The 23,571-nt window shown below is 42.5% G+C and overlaps 1 protein-coding gene across 2 annotated transcripts in view; it reads left to right on the top strand.

Annotated features, from left to right (window-relative positions):
• POLA2 (DNA polymerase alpha 2, accessory subunit) overlaps nucleotides 1-22,436 on the top strand; it is a 46,551-nt gene extending 24,115 nt beyond the window's left edge. Inside the window, exons 12-18 of one of the 2 annotated variants that reach the window (XM_050960716.1) lie at nucleotides 563-601; nucleotides 1,154-1,227; nucleotides 11,408-11,513; nucleotides 14,058-14,164; nucleotides 17,909-17,968; nucleotides 18,699-18,825; nucleotides 21,894-22,436. In XM_050960716.1, the coding sequence (XP_050816673.1) occupies nucleotides 563-601; nucleotides 1,154-1,227; nucleotides 11,408-11,513; nucleotides 14,058-14,164; nucleotides 17,909-17,968; nucleotides 18,699-18,825; nucleotides 21,894-22,040 (660 nt within the window). In that variant the 3' untranslated portion in view covers nucleotides 22,041-22,436. The remainder of the gene's footprint in view (nucleotides 1-562; nucleotides 602-1,153; nucleotides 1,228-11,407; nucleotides 11,514-14,057; nucleotides 14,165-17,908; nucleotides 17,969-18,698; nucleotides 18,826-21,893) is intronic. The other variant, XM_050960717.1, reaches the window with a different exon arrangement.
• The last annotated feature ends 1,135 nt before the right edge of the window (nucleotides 22,437-23,571 follow it).

The following is a 23,571-nucleotide window of genomic DNA, read 5'->3' as shown; positions in this document are numbered from 1 at the left end:
GTAATCCCCATTTTATAGATGGAGAAACTGAGGCACGGCGAGAGGGAAGTGACTTGCCTTACATCACTCAGAGGCCAGTAGCAGAGCTGGGACTAGAACCCAGGTCTCAAGGGTTCCAGCCTAGTGCTCTGCCCACTAATGCACATTACATCCCTCAAGTTAGATGTTGCCCTTGGGTGGGGAAACTGAGGTACAGAGGGGCAAAGTGATGTAGTAGTTCTATGTCCACTTCTGCCCAGTAGACCTGACTCCCAGCTATCATCCACTAAGTTATGTTCCCTCCTTAACTCAGGAATTCTGACTCTTCTTCCTCTGTTGTCTATTTGACCACACACCTTCCCTGAGCCAGGAGATGGAACCCAAGAGTATTGGCTCCCAGTCTCTGTTCTAGTCTCTAGAAAACTTTATTTCCAGCTGCGTCTTGTATGTTACCTATGTTTAATGCAGCCTGAGTCACAGTTCAGGGCTGGAGCATGAGTCAGTGAGCAGGCAGGATGCAAGGGATAGATTTTTTTTTTTTCTCTTTGAATTCCTTTTTTAACTTCTTGTTTTCTTGTTCCAGTTTGGTCCTTTTCTCGATGCTAAACATGAGCAAGTTGAGGTAAGTTGTCCCCCAAGGGAGTTGAGAATCCACAAGCATTTCCCCTCTGCGGTCTAGTAAATACCATGAGCTAACATTGTGGGGGTCCTATGGAGCAGGTTCTTAAAAGGCTTTCCTACCCCTCGTTGCATGTCCTTTCAGAGTGACAGCACATCAAAGGCAATGCCGGTGCAACAGCCATGGAGGGATATTCCCTGACTTTGCCCAAGAATTTAGATGAGTCTTGTCAGAAGTATTTACTGCCCATTAGAATCCTTGAATTGCCAGGCAACCCAAATATCCATGGCTTCTTTACATGGATGAATCCTGGTCTCCCTAGGAGGCTATCGCCATGTTACCAAATGAAACCAAGATTTATTAACTTTATGGGCAGCCATTTAAAGAATGACCTTCAAACTTTGGCTATCATTGCCCCATTGTTCCTTGATGGTGTGGGAAGGTTACCAGAGTCTTTCACAGTCTGTTTGGCTGAACTTTGCTCTTGGCATGGTCTATGTGACTTTCCTCAGAGAAAACTTGTAACAAATCAAGTTGTTCTTTCTTTGTCTGTAGAACGGTCAGCTCATTGGATCATTTGAGGATATCTTTAAACATTGTCTGAAGATGATAATTGAAGGGACAAGAAGGTATGTATTAAATAGCCTTTGCGCTCTTTTGTCAGCTTCCATCCAAGGATTTGAAAGCATCGGGAAACATGACTGAATTAAGATTTTCCATCCCTTGTGTGTGCTGTATTTCAGGGAGGTGCTGAGATGAGATGGTTCATCCATGTTCTCAGACCAAGTATATGACAATACTGGAATTAGGGACTGGGAATCAGGATTCATGCGTTCTTCCTTAGGTTACTAGAAAATGGTTCCTTTCACAATACAGAGCCTAAGCCAATCTGATTCTCTAGTCTGCCTTTGAGAGGAAGGATGGCCTTGTAGTTAGGGCATTAGACTGGGATTGTGGAGATAAGGGGGTTGATTTTGTTGTCTGCCAGAGACTTGCTGTGTGATATCAAGCAAGTCACTGTGGCCTGTTCTACCCTAAAAAGTTACGTCAATTTAGCTACATCACTTAGGGGTGTGAAAAATGCACAGTCTTGAGCAGCATAGTTAAGCCAACCTAACCTCCCGTATTAACAACACTAAGTTGATGGAAGAATTCGTCTCTCAACCTAGCTGCTGCTTCTCAGGGAGGTGGATTACCTAAAATGATGGGAGAACCCTTCCTGTCAGCAAAAGTCGTGTCAGTGCTGCAGTGGGGCACCTGTGCTGCTGTAGAGTTTCAAGTGTAGACAAGCTCTCAATCTCTGTTCCTCAATTCCTTATGTGAAATAAGTGTAATAATCCTTCCTTTCTCGTGTTCATTTAGATTATTTATCACTTTGATGCAGGTAGGTCCTACGACAGTCAGCCAGGTCATGCCCCATTGTACAATAAAATTTTCAAAAGCTCCTAAGTGACTTAAGAGCCTACGCTGCATTGATTTATTTTAATGGGACTTAGGCTTCTAAGGGAATGTCTACACTACCTGCCGGATTGGCGGTCAGCGATCGATCCAGCGGGGGTTGACTTATCGCGTCTAGTATAGATATGATATGATTGACCCCCGAGCGCTCCCCCATCAACTCCTGTACTCCACCGCCGCGAGAGGTGCAGGCAGAGTAGATGGGGGAGCAGCAGCAGTCGACTCACCTCAGTGAAGACATCACAGTGAGTAGATCTAAGTATGTTGACTGAAGTTGCATAACTTAGATTGATTTCCTGCACCCCCTCAGTGTAGAACAGGCCTCAGTAACTAAGTGCTTTTGAAAATTTCACCATTAGTTAAGATAAACTCTTTATAACCACAGAGAGAGAGTCTCTGCCCTAACTTCACTGCAGAATTAGCTGAGGTTGTTACCTGGGTGTTGCCCCAATGCCCTCCCATCAACACATGCAAACTCCTCACCTGAGTTGAGTGGTGCTTTAAGCTTAGGCTAGCTGGCTTGACTGGTGTGGGGTGAGTTAGAGCCCAGATTCCACTCTGCGGTGGTAACCCATCCACTGCACTGAGGATGTAGTGCTGATAGTCTTCCAGTGCCTTCCCACAATTCCCCCCATGTGCCCAGAAGAACATGCAAGTTCTCCCACAAGTCACACAGGGAAAGAATCCATAGAGCAGCTCACCTGACTGTAGCACAAAGAATGATAGGATATTCCCCTAGAAATCCAGCGAGCCACATAGGAGAATGCAACACTGGTGTGAAGAGAGTAACTCAAGTATGGCTTGCAATGTGGCTGCTCAGACCTGGGCTAGGCTAACCTGCATGCTCAGACCTAGCTGCCAAACTCTGCTGTGAAACTCTGCTGCCAAACACAGCAAACTCTGCTGTGAAAACCTACATCCAACACAAGGGCAGGCCTCTAGTTTCTACTGTGTTACAAATAACTGTAATAGTCCCTTCACGGCTAGTGTGTGACTGTTCCCACCTTTGATCTCTCTCTCTCTCTCTCTCTCTCAGTCTGAGTAGCCTATCACTTGGAACATTTAAAACTAGACTGTAAAACTGATAAATTGGCAAATAATCCTGCATTGCCAGGGAGGTGAATTAGAGCTGTATTTCTTAACTGGTGGATCGCAACTGCTGGGACAGGGTCACAAGGCATTGAAAATTGTATTATGATCCAAAGACAAGAGAAGAAACTTTTCAGAATAACTTCAGGGCATCCAAAACCTTTAAAGCTTGTGAGGTTAAATGTAGTAGTAGTTTATCATTTAAACAATTTTTACTTTTGCGAACCAGAAGAGGTTGAGAAATACTGAGTAAAATGACATGATAGTTTTATGTGCTTACAATTAGTCTTCCCAAGGGAAGTGGAAGACTGTTCATAACACTCCCCTGATATCATATCTTTCCTAAAGTTTATCCTATTTCTCCCCCCACCCCAAAAAACAGTTCTTTCCCCTTAAAGCTGCCAATGCTCAGATGGCTGCAGGCCACAGGCACAAAGGATTAAGACCCAGAAATAGTGTTGGCGGAAGTGTAACATATTGGTGGAGTTCCTGACTCTCTTCCAAACAGACAGAGCTGTGAACACAGCATGTCAGCTGTGTGCCTAAAGGACAGACAGATACTAATGAGAAAGGGGAGACTTGATTACTCTGGGAGAGCATAAAAACTAAACATGGGAGAGGGACTATCTTGATTGATTTGCTGGCTCATGTACGTTTGGGATTAAGGCCTTGTCTTGGTTTAGCCACCTATGGAGATAACCTAGTGTACAAATCCCCTAGTGTTACACAAGCAAAGCGCCTGTCTACACTTACAGCTCTGTAGCAACTGCACCACTGTAGAGCTTAGTGAAGACTAGGGCTGTCAAGCAATTAAAAAAGAATCATGATTAATTGCACAATTTAAAAAAAAATTGTGATTAATCGCACTGTTAAATAACAATACCGCTTACTAAATATTTTTGGGTATTTTCTACATTTTCAAATATATTGATTTCAATTACAACACAGAATACAAAGTGTACAGTGCTCACTTTATATTTATTTTTGATTACAAATAGTTGCACTGTAAAAAAACAAGCGAGAGTATTTCAGTTCACCTAATACAAGTTATGTAGCGCAATCTCTTTATCATGAAAGTTGAACTTACAAATGTAGAATTATGTACAAAAGAATAGCTGCATTAAAAAACAAAATAATGTAAAACTTTAGAGCCTACAAGTCCGCCCAGTCCTCCTTCAGCCAATCGCTCAGACAAACAAGGTTGATTAAAATTGCAGGAGATAATGCGGCCCGCTTTTTGTTTACAATGTCACCTGAAAATGAGAACAGGCGTTCTCAGGCAGTCTTGTTGCAACGTATTTTGTAGCCAGCGTTGCAAGGTGCCAGATGCGCTAAAGATTCATATATTCCCTTCATGCGTCAACCACCATTCCAGAGGACATGCATCCATGCTGATAAGAGGTTCTGCTTGATAACCATCCAAAGCAGAGCAGATCAATGCATGTTCATTTTAATCATCTGAGTCAGATACCACCAGCAGAAGGTTGATTTTCTTTTTTAGTGGTTCGGATTCTATAGTTTCTGCATTGGAGTGTTGCTTTTTTAAAAGTTCTGAAAGCATGCTCCACACCTCGTCCCTATCAGATTTTGGAAGGCACTTCAGATTCTTAAATCTTGAGTTGAGTGCTGTAGCTATTTTTAGAAATCTCACATGGTACCTTCTTTGCATTTCATCAAATCAGCTGTGAAAGTGTTCTTAAAACAAATGTGCTGGGTCATCATCTGAGACTGCTATAACATGAAATATATGGCAGAATGCAGGTAAAGCAGAATGGGAGACATACAGTTCTCCCCCAAGGAGTTCAGTCACAAATTTAATTAATGCACTGTTTTTGTAACGAGCGTCATCAGCATGGAAGCATGTCCTCCAGAATGATGATTGAAGCATGAAGGGGCATATGAATGTTTAGCATATCTGGAACGTAAATACCTTGCAACGCCGGCTACAAAAGTGCCATGCAAATGCCTGTTCTCACTTTCAGGTGACATTGTAAATAAGAAGCAGGCAGCAGTGTCTCCGGTAAATGTAAACAAACTTGTTTGTCTTGGTGATTGGCTGAACAAGAAGTAGGACTGAGTGGACTTTGTTTTGTTTTAGTGCAGTTATATAACAACAACTCATCTACATTTGTAAGTTACACTTTCATGATAGAGATTGCACTACTGTACTTGTATGAGGTGAATTGAAAAATACTGTTATCATTTTTACAATGCAAATATTTGTAATACAAATAATATAAAGTGAGCACTGTACACTTTTGTATTCCGTGATGTAATAGAAGTTAATATATTTGAAAAATGTAGGAAAACATCCAAAAATGTTTAATAAATTTCAATTGGTATTCTGTTTAACAGTGTGATTAATCACAATTTTTTTTAATCACAGTTAATTTTTTTTGAGTTAATAACATGAGTTAACTGCGATTAATCGACAGCCCTAGTGAAAATGCTATCTACTGGGATAGAGGATCTTCTCCTATCGGCATAGGTACTCCACCTCCCTGAGAGGTGGTAGCTATGTCAACAGAAGAAGCCCTTCCATCAACACTGCACTGTTTATAGGTTGGTATAACTACAATTTTCCACACCCCTGAGTAGTGTTGTTATACTGACGTATGTTTGTAGTGTAGACTAGGGAAAAGCTGTGACTGGCACAGATACAATGTAGATTATGGTTCAGAGCATAGACAGGCCCCATGACACGTAGAGGCACCCCCAGTGTAGAATATTAGGCAATTTGTTTTGTCATAGTCTCCGTTATGGTAGACTTTTAAAGAAATACATACACTGACACTTCAGATCAAAGTTCGTGCTTCCAGACTATCTTGTAGAGGGAATTTTGGAGGCATTTGCTTCCCTGAACAATAAGGGAGAAGTTGTCCCCTACAACTTAAATTTTACTCCCAGTTAACCATCTGATAAATGCAAAAGGAGACTGGTTTATCAGTGAGTCAGCATGGCAAGCTCCTTCCTTTGATCATCCCATGACAACAGCCACTTCCTGCCAGCAGCCTGATTTTTAATCAGCATTTGTATCTCATTGGTGCATCTTCAGCAGTGAGATGCTAATCAGTTCATTAAGCAGCTGTACTCCAGACTGACACCAATAAAGCTATACCTTCTGCTTGGAGGAGATGAGCTCGGCCTGTTGATCTTTCTTCGTATTTGAATAGAGGGGAAGCAGGAATCATAATGTAAAGTAAACTGCTTTCTTAAATTCAGACCAGCAGCTGAATTACTGCTCAGTTCGACACATATCTGGCTCTTCCCATCTTGTCTGGAAACATAACTAATCTTAACATCAAACAAATTGAAGAACCAGCTAGCTGATCTTCCAAGTGCCTTTGTACACAAGAGGAAATAGGGATACAGCCATCCTCTGTCCTGATTCTAATACTGTCCCCCCATTTCATAGGGTGGGCTGCCCCCTTTTTTTGAGAAACTGTTTCAGAGTCAGCCTGTGTAATTAGGTCCGTTGACTCAGTTGTGCTGTAACTTGACCTGAAGTTCCAGTCTGTCCCCAGGAGAGGGTGGTGAACTGGGAGTAAGGAAACCTGGGTCCTATTCCCAGCTCTGCCACTGACCTGCTGTGACACCATGGGCAAGTCACTTCACCTCTCTGCTTCTGTTTCCCCACCCACTCTCTGGGCTCATCTTAACACACACGTTGTATTGCTTAACTGGATCAGTATAGTCAAAGTGGTACAACTCCCCTAGTGTGGATGCAGTTACACCAGTATAAATGTGCTTATCTATTTATTTATATCTTACTCCTGTACAGGAAGGGGAATAAGCTATACCAGTATAACTATACTCACATTGAGGGGAGGTGGGGGTTAGTATCTGCTTTTTTTCCTCCTTTTTTTCCTTTTTAATCACACCCCTAATGAAAACAGGTATAGCTGTATGAATTCTGGGTGTAGGGAAGGCATCTGTCTGTCTTGTCCATTTAGATTGTAAGCTCTCTAGAGCAGGGACGATCTTGCTGTGTGTCTGCCCAATGCCTAGCACAGTGGGGCCCTGATCGTAGTTGGGGCCTTTAGATGTTGCTGTAATAAATTGTAGTGCTTCCATCTCTTGACCTCTTTTTCCCTCCTACTTCCCAACTCAGAGACTTACAGTATAACTCTGCTTATGTGAAAGAGGCTGTAAACTGGAATCCCAAGGCCTAGTCTAAGGGTACATCTACAGTATGAAATTAATTGGAACTTATTTTATTCAAATTTTTGGAAACAATTTTATACATTCAGTATTGTGTCCCCACTAAAGCGCGTGAATTTGCGGAGTGCGTCCACAGTATCGAGGCTAGCATCAAATGTCGGAGCGGTGCACTGTTCCCGGAGTCTCTGCCGCCCATTGGAATTGTGGGTTAAGCTTCCAGTGCATAATAGGGCAAAAACATTCTTGTGGGTGTTTCTGGGTGTGTGCCATCTCTCGCTCCTCCCTCTGTAAAAACTGCGGCAGATGCTATAGTGCCAGCACTGGTGCAGTATGGTGCACCACCTGTCTCCTGATACTGTGAATCCACCTTGTATGTCCTCAGCTAATTCCAAAATAACAGACTAGTGTAGACCAGGCGTAAGCTAGAAAAGGTTTGCTGATCGCTATACTGGTAAACCCTACTACAGTATACACAGCTTATTTGGGCCAAAGAGTGCTTTTACTGGTATAGCTTATACCAGTTCCCTGAAAAAAATGAGCTATATTGGCAAAAATACTCCTCTTTTTTATGAAAAGTTATTAAAAATTACACCCTTAACTGACATTATTGTAACTGCAAAAGTTTTTGTGTAGACTCACTAAAGGTTTTCTATAGCAGTGTAGATGTATGGTTAAAGATGACTTGTTGCTTGGCCAGTTTACCTCTAGTGATGGTACTGCCTTTCTTGTCCCTTCCCCAGCTTCCCCCACCCCAGCCCCTGCATTAAACCCAGATGACTTGGGATGGGGGCCTCATAGTGTCTGCTGTGGGCCTCATAGTGTCTGCTGTGGGCTTTCATCCCCTCTGATCTCCCTCTCTTGTGGTCCTGGGTGAGGGTGGGGGAAGGAGGAATGAAGAAAACAAAGAACAAACAAGACATTCTTTCCTTTGGGGTGAGCTCTGCGCACCACCAGGTTCTTTCATCTGCTGCCAGAATCTGTCATACACTGGTATTGGGTCAATACCTCCCCTTTTTAAAAAGCACAATACAAATTGTATTTGAATGTGGATTTTGAGAGGAATATTTAAGCAGCTACTGACCTGATTCTGTCTGTCAGCATTTACTACAAAAGCTGGTTGGTATATTGGGGTTAATTATAAAAAAAAAATAAAAATTGCTCAGCTCTTTGCACCTGTGCATATCTTCCAACTGAGCATAGAAATGCCATACAAGAGTGTACCAGTGGCCTATCTAGTCCATTGTCCTCTGATAGCAGCTGTTGCAGGTTGCTTCAGAGGAAGGTGTAATTCCACTCCCAGAATGCATCTACGTGTACCATGGAACAGGGGGAGTTTTTCATCCTCTGCTGGTGATCAGGTAATACACTGAAACATGAAGAGTTTGCTCTTGTTCTGAATGTTTTTTTTGAGATTAACATGGAGAGTGGAATTTGTATAGGGGGTCCTACAATAGTAATAGATGGTTCAGGGCATGGCCCAACTTCTGATGGGGTTAGGAAGAAACTTTCCCTGAGGGAAGATTATCCCACATCTACTTAGGTGCAAAAACACTGCAGTTTCTCTGAAACAGCTGGGCACTATTGGAGATGGGATTCTATTCTATATAGGTTCTTATCTTACTTCCCTATCTCACAGGGCTGTTGTGCAGATAAATACATTCAAGACTGAAGCGCTTTGAGATTTAGCACTTTTCATTAGTAGATAAGAACTAGATGGTCTTCCACCCTCATAACTATAGTATCTAAATACATGCATTAAGTGACATGTCTAAATCTATCATATGTGGTTGTCTCTCCCATCCTTTCCCTAAGGGAAGTATTGTGTGCAGGACACAATTTCTGTTGTGTTTTTTTTTGTTTGTTTGTTTGTTTTCTTTCCTTTTTAAAATGTATTCATTGGCCTGGGTGTGTTTAGAGAAGGCATCTCAGAGCAGCATGCCATGCACTTGGAGCCAAAGATAGAGGTTCTGGATGGTCCCTTAATTCCTGGGGCGAATCTGTTCCCAGTCTCAGAGTGGCCTCTGAGAAAGCTCTGTCTCCTGTGCAGATGAGCTCTACCCTAGAAGTTTAAAGGTTCTGAATACTGAGCAACCTGGATCTCTGACCTGATCTAGTGTGACAATTCATGTGTTCCTGTGGTTGGGAAGGAAGAGATGGGTAAGCATCTGCCAGTGAGGCCCTGAAATCAATTAGTAGCCTCCTAAGAGTGTTGTGCATCACTTCAGTACACAGTAAAGATATTATTTTTCCTCTTCTGTAGCAATGGCAATTAAACCAGTGCCACCAACAGAACTGCAGCTGGCTGTGCAATGGCAACCCAAACACTTTGATTTTTAAAGTTCAGGCTTATAATGGGCCATTAAGAACATCAGAACGGCCATACTGGGTCAGACCAAAGGCCCATCTAGCCCAGTATCCTGTCCTCTGACAGTGACCAATGCCAGGTGCCCCAGAGGGAATGAATAGAACAGGTGATCATCCCCTGTCACCCATTTCCCATTTGCTTCTATTGAGCTTTCTTGTATCCATCAAGGAACTCTCTCGTGGCCCTTATTATTACAATAGATTGCTTTGAATGGATGTATCATCTGATGGTTAAAGAACTAACTATAGATCTGGTTCCAAGGTCAGGTTTGTGGCTGCATAACTGTTTCCAGGAATCATAAGGCAATCTTAACTCTTCACTAGTGAACAGGAGTTGCTCCTTAGTTTGCTTATCTATCTCCTAATGAATGCACAGCAATTGGTGTGATCAGAACTGCTGGGACTTGAAGAGCTCCCTTGTACCTCAGGCTGCAGTTTCAGCAGGGATAGCCTATTTAAACTAGTTTGCTGATTGTTTGTATTATGGACCCAAGTCAAGACTGAGCCCCCACTGATGAGCTCTCCTTAAACATAGGATATGTTTTCACTGTAAAAAATGTAGCTAACTAGCTCAGCTGGGGATTTGGGTAGAGCAGGGGTTCTCAAACTGGGGGTCAGGACTCGGGGTCACAAGGTTATTACATTGGGATCAAGAGCTGTCAGCCTCCACCCCAAACCCTGCTTTGCCTCCAGCATTTATAATGGTGTTAAATATATTAAAAAGTGGTTTTTAATTTTATAAGGGGGATCACACTCAGAGGCTTGTTTTTATGTGAAGGGGGTCACCAGTAAAAAAAAATTTGAGAGCCACTGGGTTAGAGATCAGGTTCCACTCTCACTTGAACTAGTAACCTATTCACTTTGCAGTGAGGATGCATGCTAAATCACTGATGTGACTATGAGCCTCCCACAATTCTCTCTGTCTCGCAGAAGGACAGACAAGTTCTCTCACAGTTCACTGGGAAAGAATCATAGAGTGGCCCATCTTATGGCAGTACAAAGAGCCATGGGACATGCCCCCAGAAATCTTATTAACACTCTCACAAGGTAGTACAGGACCAGTGAGGAGAGTGTGACTTGGGTATGGCTTGCCATTTGATTGTTCACATCAGGCTCAGCTGATGCCCCCAAGCTAAGCTAACCCAGGTTCCAATCATCTGGGCTAATTGGAGTGAAGACCTACGGTAATACAGTCCCTGGTCCAAAGAGCTTACAGTCTACACAGACGAAATGGAAAAAGTAAAGACAACTATCCCCATTTTATAGATGGGTAAATGAGTCACCAATTTAAATGGAAGGCTTACAAACAACTAGTGTCTTGGGGGGGGGGGGGAATGGCGGGGAGGTGCACAGCTGGACTCCTTAAGGGGCCTGGCTTTCAGAAAGTTCTGAACATCCTCTTACTGAAAAAATCAGGCCCCTTTAAGGTGTTTCAGATTGGGGCAGCCAAAAATCATTAGTCACTTCTGAAAGTCTTGGCCTCGGAGACTTGCCCCAGGCTCACACAGGGAGCCTGTAACAGACTTAGGTATTGTACTCAGGAAACTTAAGTTCTTGTCCAGATTAACTTTTTGAAAGATCTGATCCATTATTGCAATTTCCTATGTAATGAATTTCAAAGGCTTTCCGCAGAAAGAAGTGGAGGACAGTAAACTTGTTGTATAGATGTGCTTGGTTTGTCAATTATTGGGTTTTTAGGTTTCTCTCTTAGAATGCTTCTCTTTCCTCTGCCAACAGTGCTGGTTCCCAGCTTGTGTTTGTACCATCGCTGAGAGACGTGCACCATGACTTCATATATCCTCAGCCGCCTTTCAGCTATGAGCTGTCTAAAGATGACAAACAGGTAACTTCCTATAGCTAATCACCTAATTCGTTTACTTTTCCTTTGAGTAGCTCACGAGAGAGAAAGTGACTGACAGGTTGTTTGCTGGACTGGTAGGTCAGGAGCCTGAAAGAAAAGTCTCATATTTCAACCCAAACAGGAAAATGGCTAAGAGCAAAGTGGATTTGATCAGTTGCTACACAGCCTGTTTAAGCAAAGTTTAAAACTAGAAATCCTTTGGATTCCTTATGTATCCTTGGCACAAGCCAAGACTTCCAAAAGGAACTACGTGTCCAACCTGAAACATTTCCTCCACTTCTGATACATTGTCCCTCTGCTGAGCAATAGCAGATGTTGGGGGCCTTTGAAGTTTTCTCCTCCACTGGGAAGCAATCAGTGACTTCTAGTCCAGGTATATTTATTTACACACATCCTCCAGTCCTGACATTGCAATTCCTTCTTTCAGGAAACAGCCCACCATCAATCCCTGGTTCCCAGGGAGCAACTACTTGACTCTTAAACAGAGTCCAAGGCAGAGAGCAAACTCTCTTGAAGCTCCCTTTCACCCAAAGCTGATGCTCTCAAAAAACCCAAACCTAAACAAAAACCACTTGTATAATCCAAAACATAATGCTTCTCTCCAAGTGTCAAAACTTCTTCACGCTTGGAAGACTATGCAACAGCGCCCCCTGGAAGTACAGTGCTCGCACACACTGGAAATCTAGTCACTTTTGTGAAAAATCTTGCTCAGTTTTATTTTTTCTCTTCTCTCAATAAAGTGTGATCACTCAGTGCTGAGCCTTGGTGGGTTACTCACCCTGGCATGGGTGCTAAAAAGCTGTTTTTTTTCCACTGATTCCATGGCCTGGTACAATCAATGTGCAACAAAATTGAAAGATTTAAGCCTGCTGGGGAAAGGTGCACAGAACAATTGAAAACCCAGAACAGAAATTCATAGACACTAGAAGTGGGAAAAGCATTTATCAGATCATTTGTCCTCTTGTAAATGCAGAGCTGAAACTTTAGTCCGAGACCAAGCTGAAAACGGAACTCAAGCTATGCTGGCTCCTTGCCCTGTATCTAAGACCCTACACCATGTGACTTTTTAAAACACTCAGATACCCCATGAGGAAATGAATGAGAAATGAAATACAAGGTGAAAAACTCACTGTGCCTGTTTCCAGGAAATCCACATCACTTAACTCTGCGTGACTGGGGAGGTGGGGAATTGTGACATCAAGCATACAGCTGTGAAGCTGCAATGAGCTGTATGTTAGTCATACTGCTTTACTGAGAATGTTTCTGCTTAAGGCTTGTCTATATAGGAAAATTATTGCAGAATCAGATAGGGTGTGAATTTAAACCACAATAGCTATTGTAGGATAGATCCCTTTATGGGCACTGCTATTCCAGGATACGAGTGCCTTTTTTTGATTTGGTGCAATCCATTTTTAAAATTGGATTAAGCAAAATTGGAAAAAGACACTTTTTTGTTTAGGAATAGGAGTGCCCATAAAGGGAGCTTTTCTACAGTGGCTAGTCTGGTAATTTTTCCTGTGTAGACAAGACCATAAAGAGGTAAGACCCTCTGAGGTGTATCCATAGGCACAGTTATCGCTTGATTAAGCCCTGTGACAATCACTAAAGATTTAGAAAAGTTTCCCAGTGGAAGAGGTTGTTACTTTCATAAAATGAAACTACTATTCTTCCCCTTTGAATTCCCCAAACACCTCCATCTATTCAGTCCAAAGAAAGAAGCAGTCTAAGCTAAAAAGCATCTCAAATAGTGCCTTTCACAATCCGTCCTCACTAAACTTCTTTTGTAGGTTTAACATGGTCTTGCCTCATGAGGAAGTGGGTATTCACCCACAAAAGCTCATGCTCCAAAACATCTGGTAGTCTATAAGGTGCCACAGGATTCTTTGCCTCATGTGGTGTCAGACCCTGCCACTGCCTCGGTTTTCCTCCTTCCCCAGTCAAACAAATTGTCACAACTTATGCTTCTGAAGTACTCTTACCATTCTGAGTTCTGGTTTATTAACATCAAATAACAGTTCAACTCTAAACCAGAATCTCGCAGCGTTCTCCTGTGGGGCTGCAGTGTGCCTCTTCTCTGTTCCTAATCTCCTCTTAAGAAGTTTTCTCCAGCCCGTCATTGCAGGTAACTCCAGCCAGGTCTCTCCCTCTGTCTGGTATGGAAAGCCTCTTCCTCAGTCCTCCCTGACCCTGGCTCTCCTTTGGTTCTCTTTATTCTCTGAGCAGAGGAGTTCTGCCAGACTCATTCCCCCCAGACTCTGGAGAGACCTCCCGTGGGTCTTTCCTAGCCCTTGATCTCCTCCTCTCTGATGGAACATCCCCCTAACCAGCTACCATCATGTGATGCCTGGTCACCTGACCTAACCATGGGCCCAAACCCAAAAGCATCACCTGGAACTGGATGACAGAGGGGGCCCAACTCCCCTGAAAGGGCCAGCACACCCTGTTCATACACCCATTTATCAAGCTGGAGGATGTTGGTAACAGCTGAATCCAAAGTGCCCTTTGCCCTTTCTTTTCTCATTTCAGCGAGTACACTTTGTGTCTGACCCCTGCACTCTGACAATAAATGGAATCATTTTTGGCCTGACTTCCACAGACCTGCTCTTCCATATGGGTACTGAAGAGATTAGCAGGTATGTGAGCTTGGAACAAGCTGTGAAACTTTAGGGTAAACAATTCCTTGGAAAAGTCCTTCCCAGTTTAAACAGAGACCAGCTGTGGGGCCCAATGCTTATATAATTTGATTGAAAACATTTGGTTACCTCTAACAGGCCATAAGACAGTGGAAGCTTGCAGAGAAAATGAAGTACACTGGGTTAAAGGGATGTTGAGCTGAAAAAGTCAGGTCATCAGCAGCTGGTGACAGTTGGTGTAGCCCTATTGAAATCAGTGCAGATTTACACTACCTGTGGGTCAGGGCCTATATCTGAAAGACGATGATTCACATTTAAGCCAAAAGAGTCTTTTAAAAAAACAATTAGTTTGTTTTATTAACCCTTATACATTTTGTTTAATCTCTAGCACCTTACTCAGCAGCCAGTTAAAATAGGGTTGCATTTTATTGTGTAGTCCCTTTATTTGTTACGCTTCTGGGTTCTCCTGCATAGTAATGCAGGAACTGCATGCAAGGGAATCAAGATCAGAGTAACACTCATCAATGTGCGAGTGATGCTGAACAGCTGCTTTTCCTGTCTGTGAAATAAGCCTTTCTGCAAGGTACATTCCTTAATTCCTGTTTGCAAAGCCCTTTGATCTTCAGTGGAAGATTGTGTCTGCTCTGGGTTTGAAGTGGTGCAGTTGCACCTGTGCTTAGGGCACTGAGACTTGGAAGACCTGGGTTCTGTTCCTAGCTCTGCCCCGACCTGCTTTGTGACCTCAGGCAGGTCACTTCCCCTTTCTGTGCTTTTGTTTCTCTTCCCACCCTATAGTTTTCAATTCTAAGCTCTTTGCGGCCTAGACTGACTGACCAGCACAACGAGGCCCTGGCCTTTTGGGTCTACTGTACTACAAAGACTAATAATATATCTGTGATTAAAATCCCAGGGTAGACAAGGCCTAAACTGATTTGTCTCCTTTTTATTCTGTGTCCATGATGTTGCATGCAGTCCCATCTGTGTAGTCATGTCTGACCAGAGAGCAAGAGTCCAGACCTCTCATGGTATTTTGCTGCAATACAATTGTTCTGGGGGGCAAATGTTATTGGCTGTAGCAAGGCATTTTTGTTTGGACTTGGTGGTTGAACTCCCGTGATACACAATGGAGGGGAAGGAACATTTGAAGGGATTCACATGTTAAATTTGTTGTGTGTGCTTGGTGGCCAGGGCCATTCACACGCTGGGGTCATAGGAACGAAGTGCTTGACTCAGTCCTCTGTGGAGTTCCAGTTTTCTTGCACAATTCAGTGGTTTTTCTTCCTCCCCTGTTAATCTCCCATAATATTGCTTATAGGGCTGTGTGGGTGTTGAAAAGAGACAGCCAGAAGGAATGTGTGTATAGGGGCCAATGTTTACTTCCCTGTGCAGGTAACAAGGAAGTTGGGAGTTTGGTGCCTTCTGGGATGACAGTAGGCATTCCATGCTGCCGTACTTTTAAATAGGACAATGGCTCTAGCAACTGTAGGGTATGCCTACACGGCAGCTGGGACTCCCAACCCAGGTAGAAAGACTCACGCTAGTGGAGCTACAGCTAGTGTACTAAAAATAGCAATATGGATGTTTTGACTTGGGCTGTCAAGCCCACCCAGCCCCCTAGCTTCAGAGCCTGAGCCGCTATGTCCGTATTGCTGTTCTTAATGCTCTAGTTTGAGCTCTGCTACTGGTAGTTCAAGCCTCGCTAGCACAACTCTGCTTACCCAGGGAGGCTCACTCCTAGCTGCAGTGTAGACCTTCCTCAGAGGCCTTATCTATGCGCTGCCTGGTACCAGTTTAGTTAAGCTGGTGCAAACCATTGTTTGAATACTTACTTTTAAAGCAGTTTATTTTGCTATAGTAATTCCTAGCTCTTGTATGGTGCTTTGCATTAGCAGACCTCAAAGCACTTACAAAGTAGTATTATTCCCATTTTATAGATGGGAAAACTGAGGCAGAGAGAAGTGATTTTAGCCAGGGTCACCCAGCAGGCTCGTGCCAAGTTAGGAATAAAGCTGAGGTCTTCTAAGCCCTAGTCCAGTGCTCTATCCATTAGGCCACAGTGTCTCCCTAAACTAAGTGCTTTGCCTCCACTGTGTTTTTACAGCAGGGTAGCTAACACACATTATTTATCCCATGCTAAAAACATACCTCGTTTTGTCGGTGAAGACATAGCTAAAACAAATTAAGCCTGACTTAAACTTAAGAGAAGTGTGTCCAAACAGTCTTTTGTATCAGTTTGACTAAATGGATTTAAAATAATTCCTTAAATTAAACTGGTGTGACTGAGCACATAGACGAGCTCTGAGGTACTGAATGCATCCTCTGTGTGTGCACCGCACGCATGTACCTCACTGACCATCTTAAATAACTCCACGGTGTTTACAAATACTTGTCAGCATTTATCCTTATCTCCCCTACCCCTATAGCCATTGTCTAGTCAAGACCTGCATATTTTCTTCATGTGAATCATCCCTCATAAATCATTCCCTCCAGCCCTTTCAGCCCATTGGTTGCTTCTCTCCAAATTCCTGCCAGTTAACTGTTGTCTCGTTGGCTTGGAAACCCAATACAGGACTCTGGGTTTGTGTAGTAACCAGTCCCTAAGGTGATGCCCCTGCAAATGCAGCCCCAAAGCATCTTGATCAAATCTAACCTTGAATAGATGAGCCATCTCCATTGTCTTATCTCCCCTGGTTACAAAGTTGCTGAGTATCTTTGTTTTGGGGAGAGGATTTTTGAAAAACTCTGTAGCAAGAGGACCTCTTGGCATAAAGAAGACTTGATCAGAGCTAGCAGGGCACTGGACAGGAGGAGGTCAAAAGACCAGTGTTTTAATCGTAGCTCTACCAATGACCTTGAGCACATCCCTTTCCCTCTCTGTGCCTCCATTTTCAGCTCCCACTCTTTGTCTATTTAGACTGTAAACTCTTTGGGGCAGAGGCTGTCTTTTATGCTTACAGCATACAGTGCCTCGTGCACTGGAACTCCAATCTCTGTTGGGGCTTCTAGGAACTATCATAATACAAATCTTAGCAGAACCTTAGAAATTCGGGGCTAGAATAAGCTACTGCAAAACTCCTGCATTGTCCTAAGGGTTATTTTAATTAAGCATGCACTCCTTGTTTCCTTGCAGACTTGGTTTCATTGGCATCCTGCCTGCCAAATAAAACTTGGATGGCATTTTCTCTCAAGGCATTTTTCTCGTAGCTGCAGCATGTTAAGATGTGTTCACAACTCAAGTGTCTGTTTTAAATTAGAGAATTTTATTTTAGTAAGAGTCTGAGGCTCTTAACAGAATGTAAAAAAAAAAAAAAAGTCAAACTTGTTGTGTTACCTGGTTGAAGGACTATTATTATTTTGTACTAGGGTAACACCTAGAGGCCCCAGCAAAGATCAGGGCCCTGTTTTTTGGGCATTGTGCAGAAACCTACTTTACAGTCCTGGCCCAGAATAATTTTACAGTCTAAGAAGACAAGACAGACAGAAGGGAAAATTTATTATCTGTATTTTAAAGATGGTGAACTGAGGCATAGAGAGGCCACGTGACTTGCCAAAGTCACACTGGGAGTTTGTGGTAGAGCTGGGAACTGAACCCAGATGTCCTAAGTTCTAGTCCAGTGCCTTAATCACAAGACCGTCCACTCATTAGAAATTAAAGAAATTATCTTATTCTTAAGAGACGTGTTCCTTCCCCCCCTCCCCCCTATGGTTTTTGTAGCTAAATTTTGGATGTTTCTCTTAAAACAGCTCTTCCGGTGTCTCAGACCGGTTCACCCGAATCCTTAAGCATGTCCTGACACAGAGGAGGTGAGATCAATTTCTGGATTTAGAGTTCATCACAAAACATTTCCTCGTCTAAAGTGACAGTGCCTGCCACTGATATATTGGGCCTTATACTCTGTTGCCAGCACTTTGTGTAATCACTTACACAAGTGGAGAGTGGTATAAAAGTGCCACCATCCTGACTTGGTAGTGTTTTACATCTGCCCTGCACTGGTGTAGATGACCCCACGAGATTCATAGACATTACGGCCAGAAGGGACCATTATGATCATCTAGTCTGCCCTCCGGCTTAACGCAGGCCAAAGAATCTCACCCAATAATTTTTGCTTTGATCCTGTAACTTTTGAGCTAAAGCATATCTTTTCAGAAAGACATCCAGTCTTGATTAAAAGACTATTCCAAGTGATAGAGAATGCTAAGTCCCTAGTGAAATTATTTCAGTGGTTAATTTGTCATTACAAATATGGCACATATTTTCAGCAGTCTGAATTTGTCTAGCTTCAGTTTCCAGCCACTGGATTTTTGTTCTGCCTGGTGCATGGTAACAGAGAACCAGGCCTTCAGTTTCATTTTTTGAACAATTTTCTGCTTCTGTAAACAGAGGCACCTGCTGATAGCACAATGCACAAGCCTTAAGCTGTTGGAGGAGTGGAACTGATACCTATTCACCTGGCTGACAGCAGGGTGTGTGGGGAGGACAGAGCAAAGGTGGCTGTATTTAAGTGTCATGAATAATTAATATTGATCCATGCAGTTATTACCCACTCTACCCTCCCTCGGAAGAGATGAACGTTGATTATGAGAACTTCTATAATTACGTCCCTTTGCGAGTCACCCCAGATGTCCTCATTGTTCCATCTGAGCTGAGATATTTTGTTAAGGTAAGCTGGGAACGTGTAAACACTTTGTCTGGGATTTTCAGTGGTGCCTAAGGAGTTAGACACACATTGCTCGCTGGAATTCAGTGGGAAGTGGCTGCTTTTGAGAATCCTAGCCTCAGTATAGAACTCAGCCTACGGGAAGAGCAAGATGATTGGTAGGATTGGGGCTCTACTCTGTTAATGCCATTTCTGTGCTCTCAATACCACAAACATTGGATAAAATTTTCAAAAGTTCCTAAGATCCATTTTCAGAAGTGACATAAGTGCCGAAGTTTTCAGAAGTATCCAGGACACTGAAGTGTCTAAGTCACTTGAAAAATGGGTTTTAAGCTCCTAAATTACTTAATTGCTTTTGAAAATTTTACTCAACTAATCTGCATGACTGGACTTCCCCGTGTTTCAGATAGTGAAGGCTGGGCCGACACTGATCTTCCTCTTTCATTTGGCGAGCTAGTTTTTTTTCCCATCCCTAGCTGAGAGAAACTATTTATTACTGTAACTCCCTCTCTCATTGTAGGCAAGGGGTTAGATGTCAAAGCAGAATCCCTAGTCTTCAGTGTAAATGTTTTTGAGGATGTGGAGTAACTTTTGAGGAGTTACAGTGGAAGCAATGAGAGCCTTGTTGTCTCCTTGCCACTGAAGTTAACCTGTAGAGAGGTTAAAGAGCTTAGCAGGATTCCAAAAGGATAAGGGCGTTTATGTGGATAATAGAAATCTCTAGAGTTACACTAGTAAGGATCAAAACATAACCAAGAGTTTTGGAAGGGATAGTAAACCTCCTTCAGCAGAACATAAAACAATCTGTAACTCCCCTTATGAGCAGCTTATGCCTTAACTACAGGGTTTTTCACCTTTCTCTGAAGCATTTGGTATTGGCACTGTCAGAGATTGGATACTGGGCTAGATGGATACACTGATCTTGATCCAGTCTGGCAATGTCTGTGTTTCTAGAGATGTTAAAAGCACAACTCAGCCTTGTGGTTTGCAGCTGCTGTAGGGCTAAAATATATTATTGGAATGCAGCCGCCCAACTGGGAACCTGCTGTATTGTGAGGCAGTATAGTTCAGTGGATAGGACTTTGAATCAGGAGCCCTGGGTTCTATTCCTGGCTCTGCTACTGACTCACTGATCACAGGCAAGTCATTTCCCCCCTCTGTTTCATCTCCCATCTTTTATTTAGACTGTGAGCTCTTTGGGGCAGGGACTGTTTCTTGCTACATGTCTCTGCAGCACTCGGAACAATGGGCCCCCACTCTCAGTTAGGGCTTTTACTATTATAATTTATTTATATTACTGTAGCACCTGAAGAGGTGGAAACTAGGGCTGTTGATTAATCGCAGTTAATGCACGTGATTAACTCAAAAAAATTAATTGCAATTAAAATATTAATCACAGTTTTAATCGCACTGTTAAACAATAAATGCCAATTGAATTTTATTAAATATTTTGGATATTTTTGTACATTTTCAAATATACTGATTTCAGTTACAACACAGTGCACAAAGTAGACTGCTCACTTTATATTGTTTTTTTATTACAAATATTTGCACTGTAAAAATGCAAATAAAAGAAATAGTATTTTTCAATTCACCTCATACAAATACTGTAGTGCAATCTCTTTATGGTGAAAGTGAAATTTACAAATGTAGATTTTTGTTGTTGTTGTTTTTTTTGTTACATAACTGCACTCAAAACCAAAGCAATATAAAACTTTAGAGCCTACAAGTCTACTCAGTCCTACTTCTTGTTGAGTCAATCGCTAAGACAAACAAGTTTGTGTACATTTACAGGAGATAATGCTGCCCGCTTTCTATTTACGTCACCTGAAAGTGAGAACAGGCATTCGCATGGGACTTTTGTAGCCGGCGTTGCAAGGTATTTACATGCCAGGTATGCTAAACATTCATATTCCCCTTCATGCTTCGGCCACCATTCCAGAGGACATGCTTCCATGCTGATGATGATCATTAAAAAAATGAATGCATTAATTAAATTTGTGGCTGAACTCTTTGGGAGAGAATTGTAGGTCTCCTACTCTGTTTTACCCACATTTTGCTATATATTTCATGTTACAGCAGTCTTGGATGATGACCTAGCACATGTTGTTGTTCGTTTTAAGAACTCTTTCACTGCAGATTTGACAAAACACAAAGACACCAATGTGAGATTTCTAAAGATAGCTACAGTCTTGATCCAAGGTTTAAGAATCTGAAGTGCCTTCCAAAATCTGAGAAGGACGAGGTGTGGAGCATGCGTTCAGAACTCTTAAAAGAGCAACACTCTGATGCAGAAACTACAGAACCTGAACCACCAAAACAGAAAATCAACCTTCTGCTGGTGGCATTTGATTCAGATGATGAAAATGAACTTGCGTTGGTCCACACTACTTTTGGATGGTTATCGAGCAGAACCCCCTATCAGCATGGACGCATGTCCTCTGGAATGGTGACTGAAGCATGAAGGGATATATGAATCTTTAGCGCATTTGGCACATAAATATCTTGCGATGCCAGCTACAACAGTGCTATGTGAATGCCTATTCTTATTTTCTTGTTCACAATATCACCTGAAACGGGCAGCATTATCTTCCATAAATGTAAACAAACTTGTTTGTCTTAGCGATTGACTCAACAAGAAGTAGGACTGAGTAGACTTGTGGGCTCTAAAGTTTTCCATTGCTTTGTTTTTGAATGTAGTTATTTTGTACACAATTCTACATTTGTAAGTTAAATGTAGGTGAATTGAAAAATACTATTACTTTTGGATTTTACAGTGCAAATATTTGTAATAAAAAATAAATATAAAGTGAGCACTGTACACTTTGTAGTTGAAATCAATATATTTGAAAATACAAAAAAATCCCAAACTATTTAAATAGTATTCTCTTATTGTTTAACAATGTGATGAATCGTGCAATTAATCATGATTAATTTGTTTAATCGCTTGACAGCCCTAGTGGAACCCATTTCAAACAAACCAATAGCTTTGAAACCTGCTGTGATTGCTTGTGCCTGAATTCTTACCTGCTCTATAATCATTTTAATATGCGCTCCCTATTTCTCCACAGGACGTCTTAGGCTGTGTGTGTGTGAACCCAGGACGGCTCACCAAAGGCCAGGTTGGGGGGACCTACAGCCGTCTGTACATACAGAGGCAGGATACAGAGGAAGAGCGAAAGAGTCCCTGCATTGCTGCCCAAGTTGTCAAAATCTAAAGAGACTCTCTGCACCCTGCCCTTAAAACAGAGATGCTGGCCTTGAGTTCAGTAGCGGTTCATATCCAGCCTGGTTGGACGTCGGTTAGATTTGGTCAAAAGATGCAGGGATGATCTGGCGAAGGGGCTCGGAGAGCAGTGTAATACCTCCCCTTCTCTCAGGACTGCTGTTTTCCAGAATCTTTTGCAGAGATTTTTGTAGCAAATCAGACATTGTATTAGAGTTTAAGGCTCTTCAGCCTGTTGCAATCAGGAATGCAAACCTTGTTAATGCAAATGTGTACCTGGAGCCCTGACTTGGATCAGCTTGTCTTCTCTTGTAATTTGCCAAGGGGAAAGTTGTCAGCTCATCAGAGTGAACTGCAATTTAAAATACACCCTGACTTTTTTCTAAAAGTTCATGCGTTCAGCTCTGTTTCCAGGCTGTCCCTTGAGTTTTGTCAGTATCAGCAGAGGTGTCTGTTCCAGGTGAACTGGATGTTTTATTTTCAGATCCTGCTGTTGGTCATGCTAGGTTTTGTCTATCTTATTAGATAATATGACCCTCAGCACCAGAGTGCATCACAGTCATCTCCCAGTTTCACAGATCGGGAATTCAAACACAGGGTAGATTGTGATTTACCCAAGTTCACACAGCATGTAGCAGAGCCAGGAAGAGAACCCTGTTCTTCTGAACCTCATTCCATTCCCTTATCCATTATATCGCTCTGCCTCTCTTAGGTAATATCCACACTTCCTGGACCTCTGCCTGGAACCAAGCAGAATGATCTGTTTCAATCTCTGGCATCATAAAATTACAGCTAACAATAATTAATTCGATCCCCACTGAGCTGGGAAAGTAACCTTGCTTTTTCTACATTATACACAGGCTCTGTCTCCTCGGATAGCCCTATGGGTTCTGTCATACTTTTATGTAATGTATGCATTGCAGCAGCATTGCTACGCCTGTCTGACTTGGAAAGGCAGGTGTTACTTGTCCAAACCTGTGGATAATTCTCAGTTTAAAGCAAAGCGTATGAGGATTTTTTAAAACATTTTTTGCGATTCTTCCACACAACTATCACCTGGGGGGGATTTAAACTCTGATCGTTGCACTGATTAATTCCAAAGGTCTTTGTTTGGACTTGGATTGCTGTAAACTGGCTTGTGTGGGTGGTTAAGTACCATATGATCTGCATTTCTATTATAGTTAATCAAAATACTAATATCCCATTGGACTGAGGCACTTGGATCTTCACTAGGAGGCCTCTGACTATATAATCTAATCTACGTGAATCATTTCAATCCTACCTCTCATTTATTTTTATTATGTTGCAGAAGCAGCTAGAAGCCCTAGCCAAGATGGGAGACTCATTGTGTTCGGACCCATAGTGAGAGAGAATCCCTGCCGCAAAGAGCTTGCCATCTAAACAGACAAGACAAGCAAAGGAAGGGTTACTATTTTCAATGTATAAGTGGAGAATCTGAGGCAGAGACCAGAGGGGACTTGGCTAAGGTTACACAGGAATTTTCTGGCAGAATAAGGACCCAG

This window comes from Gopherus flavomarginatus, chromosome 6 (assembly GCF_025201925.1).
Source record: "Gopherus flavomarginatus isolate rGopFla2 chromosome 6, rGopFla2.mat.asm, whole genome shotgun sequence".
Taxonomy (NCBI): Eukaryota; Metazoa; Chordata; order Testudines; family Testudinidae; genus Gopherus; species Gopherus flavomarginatus.
The sequence above is the reverse complement of the archived record's forward strand: the minus strand, read 5'-3'. Positions and strand labels throughout refer to the sequence as shown.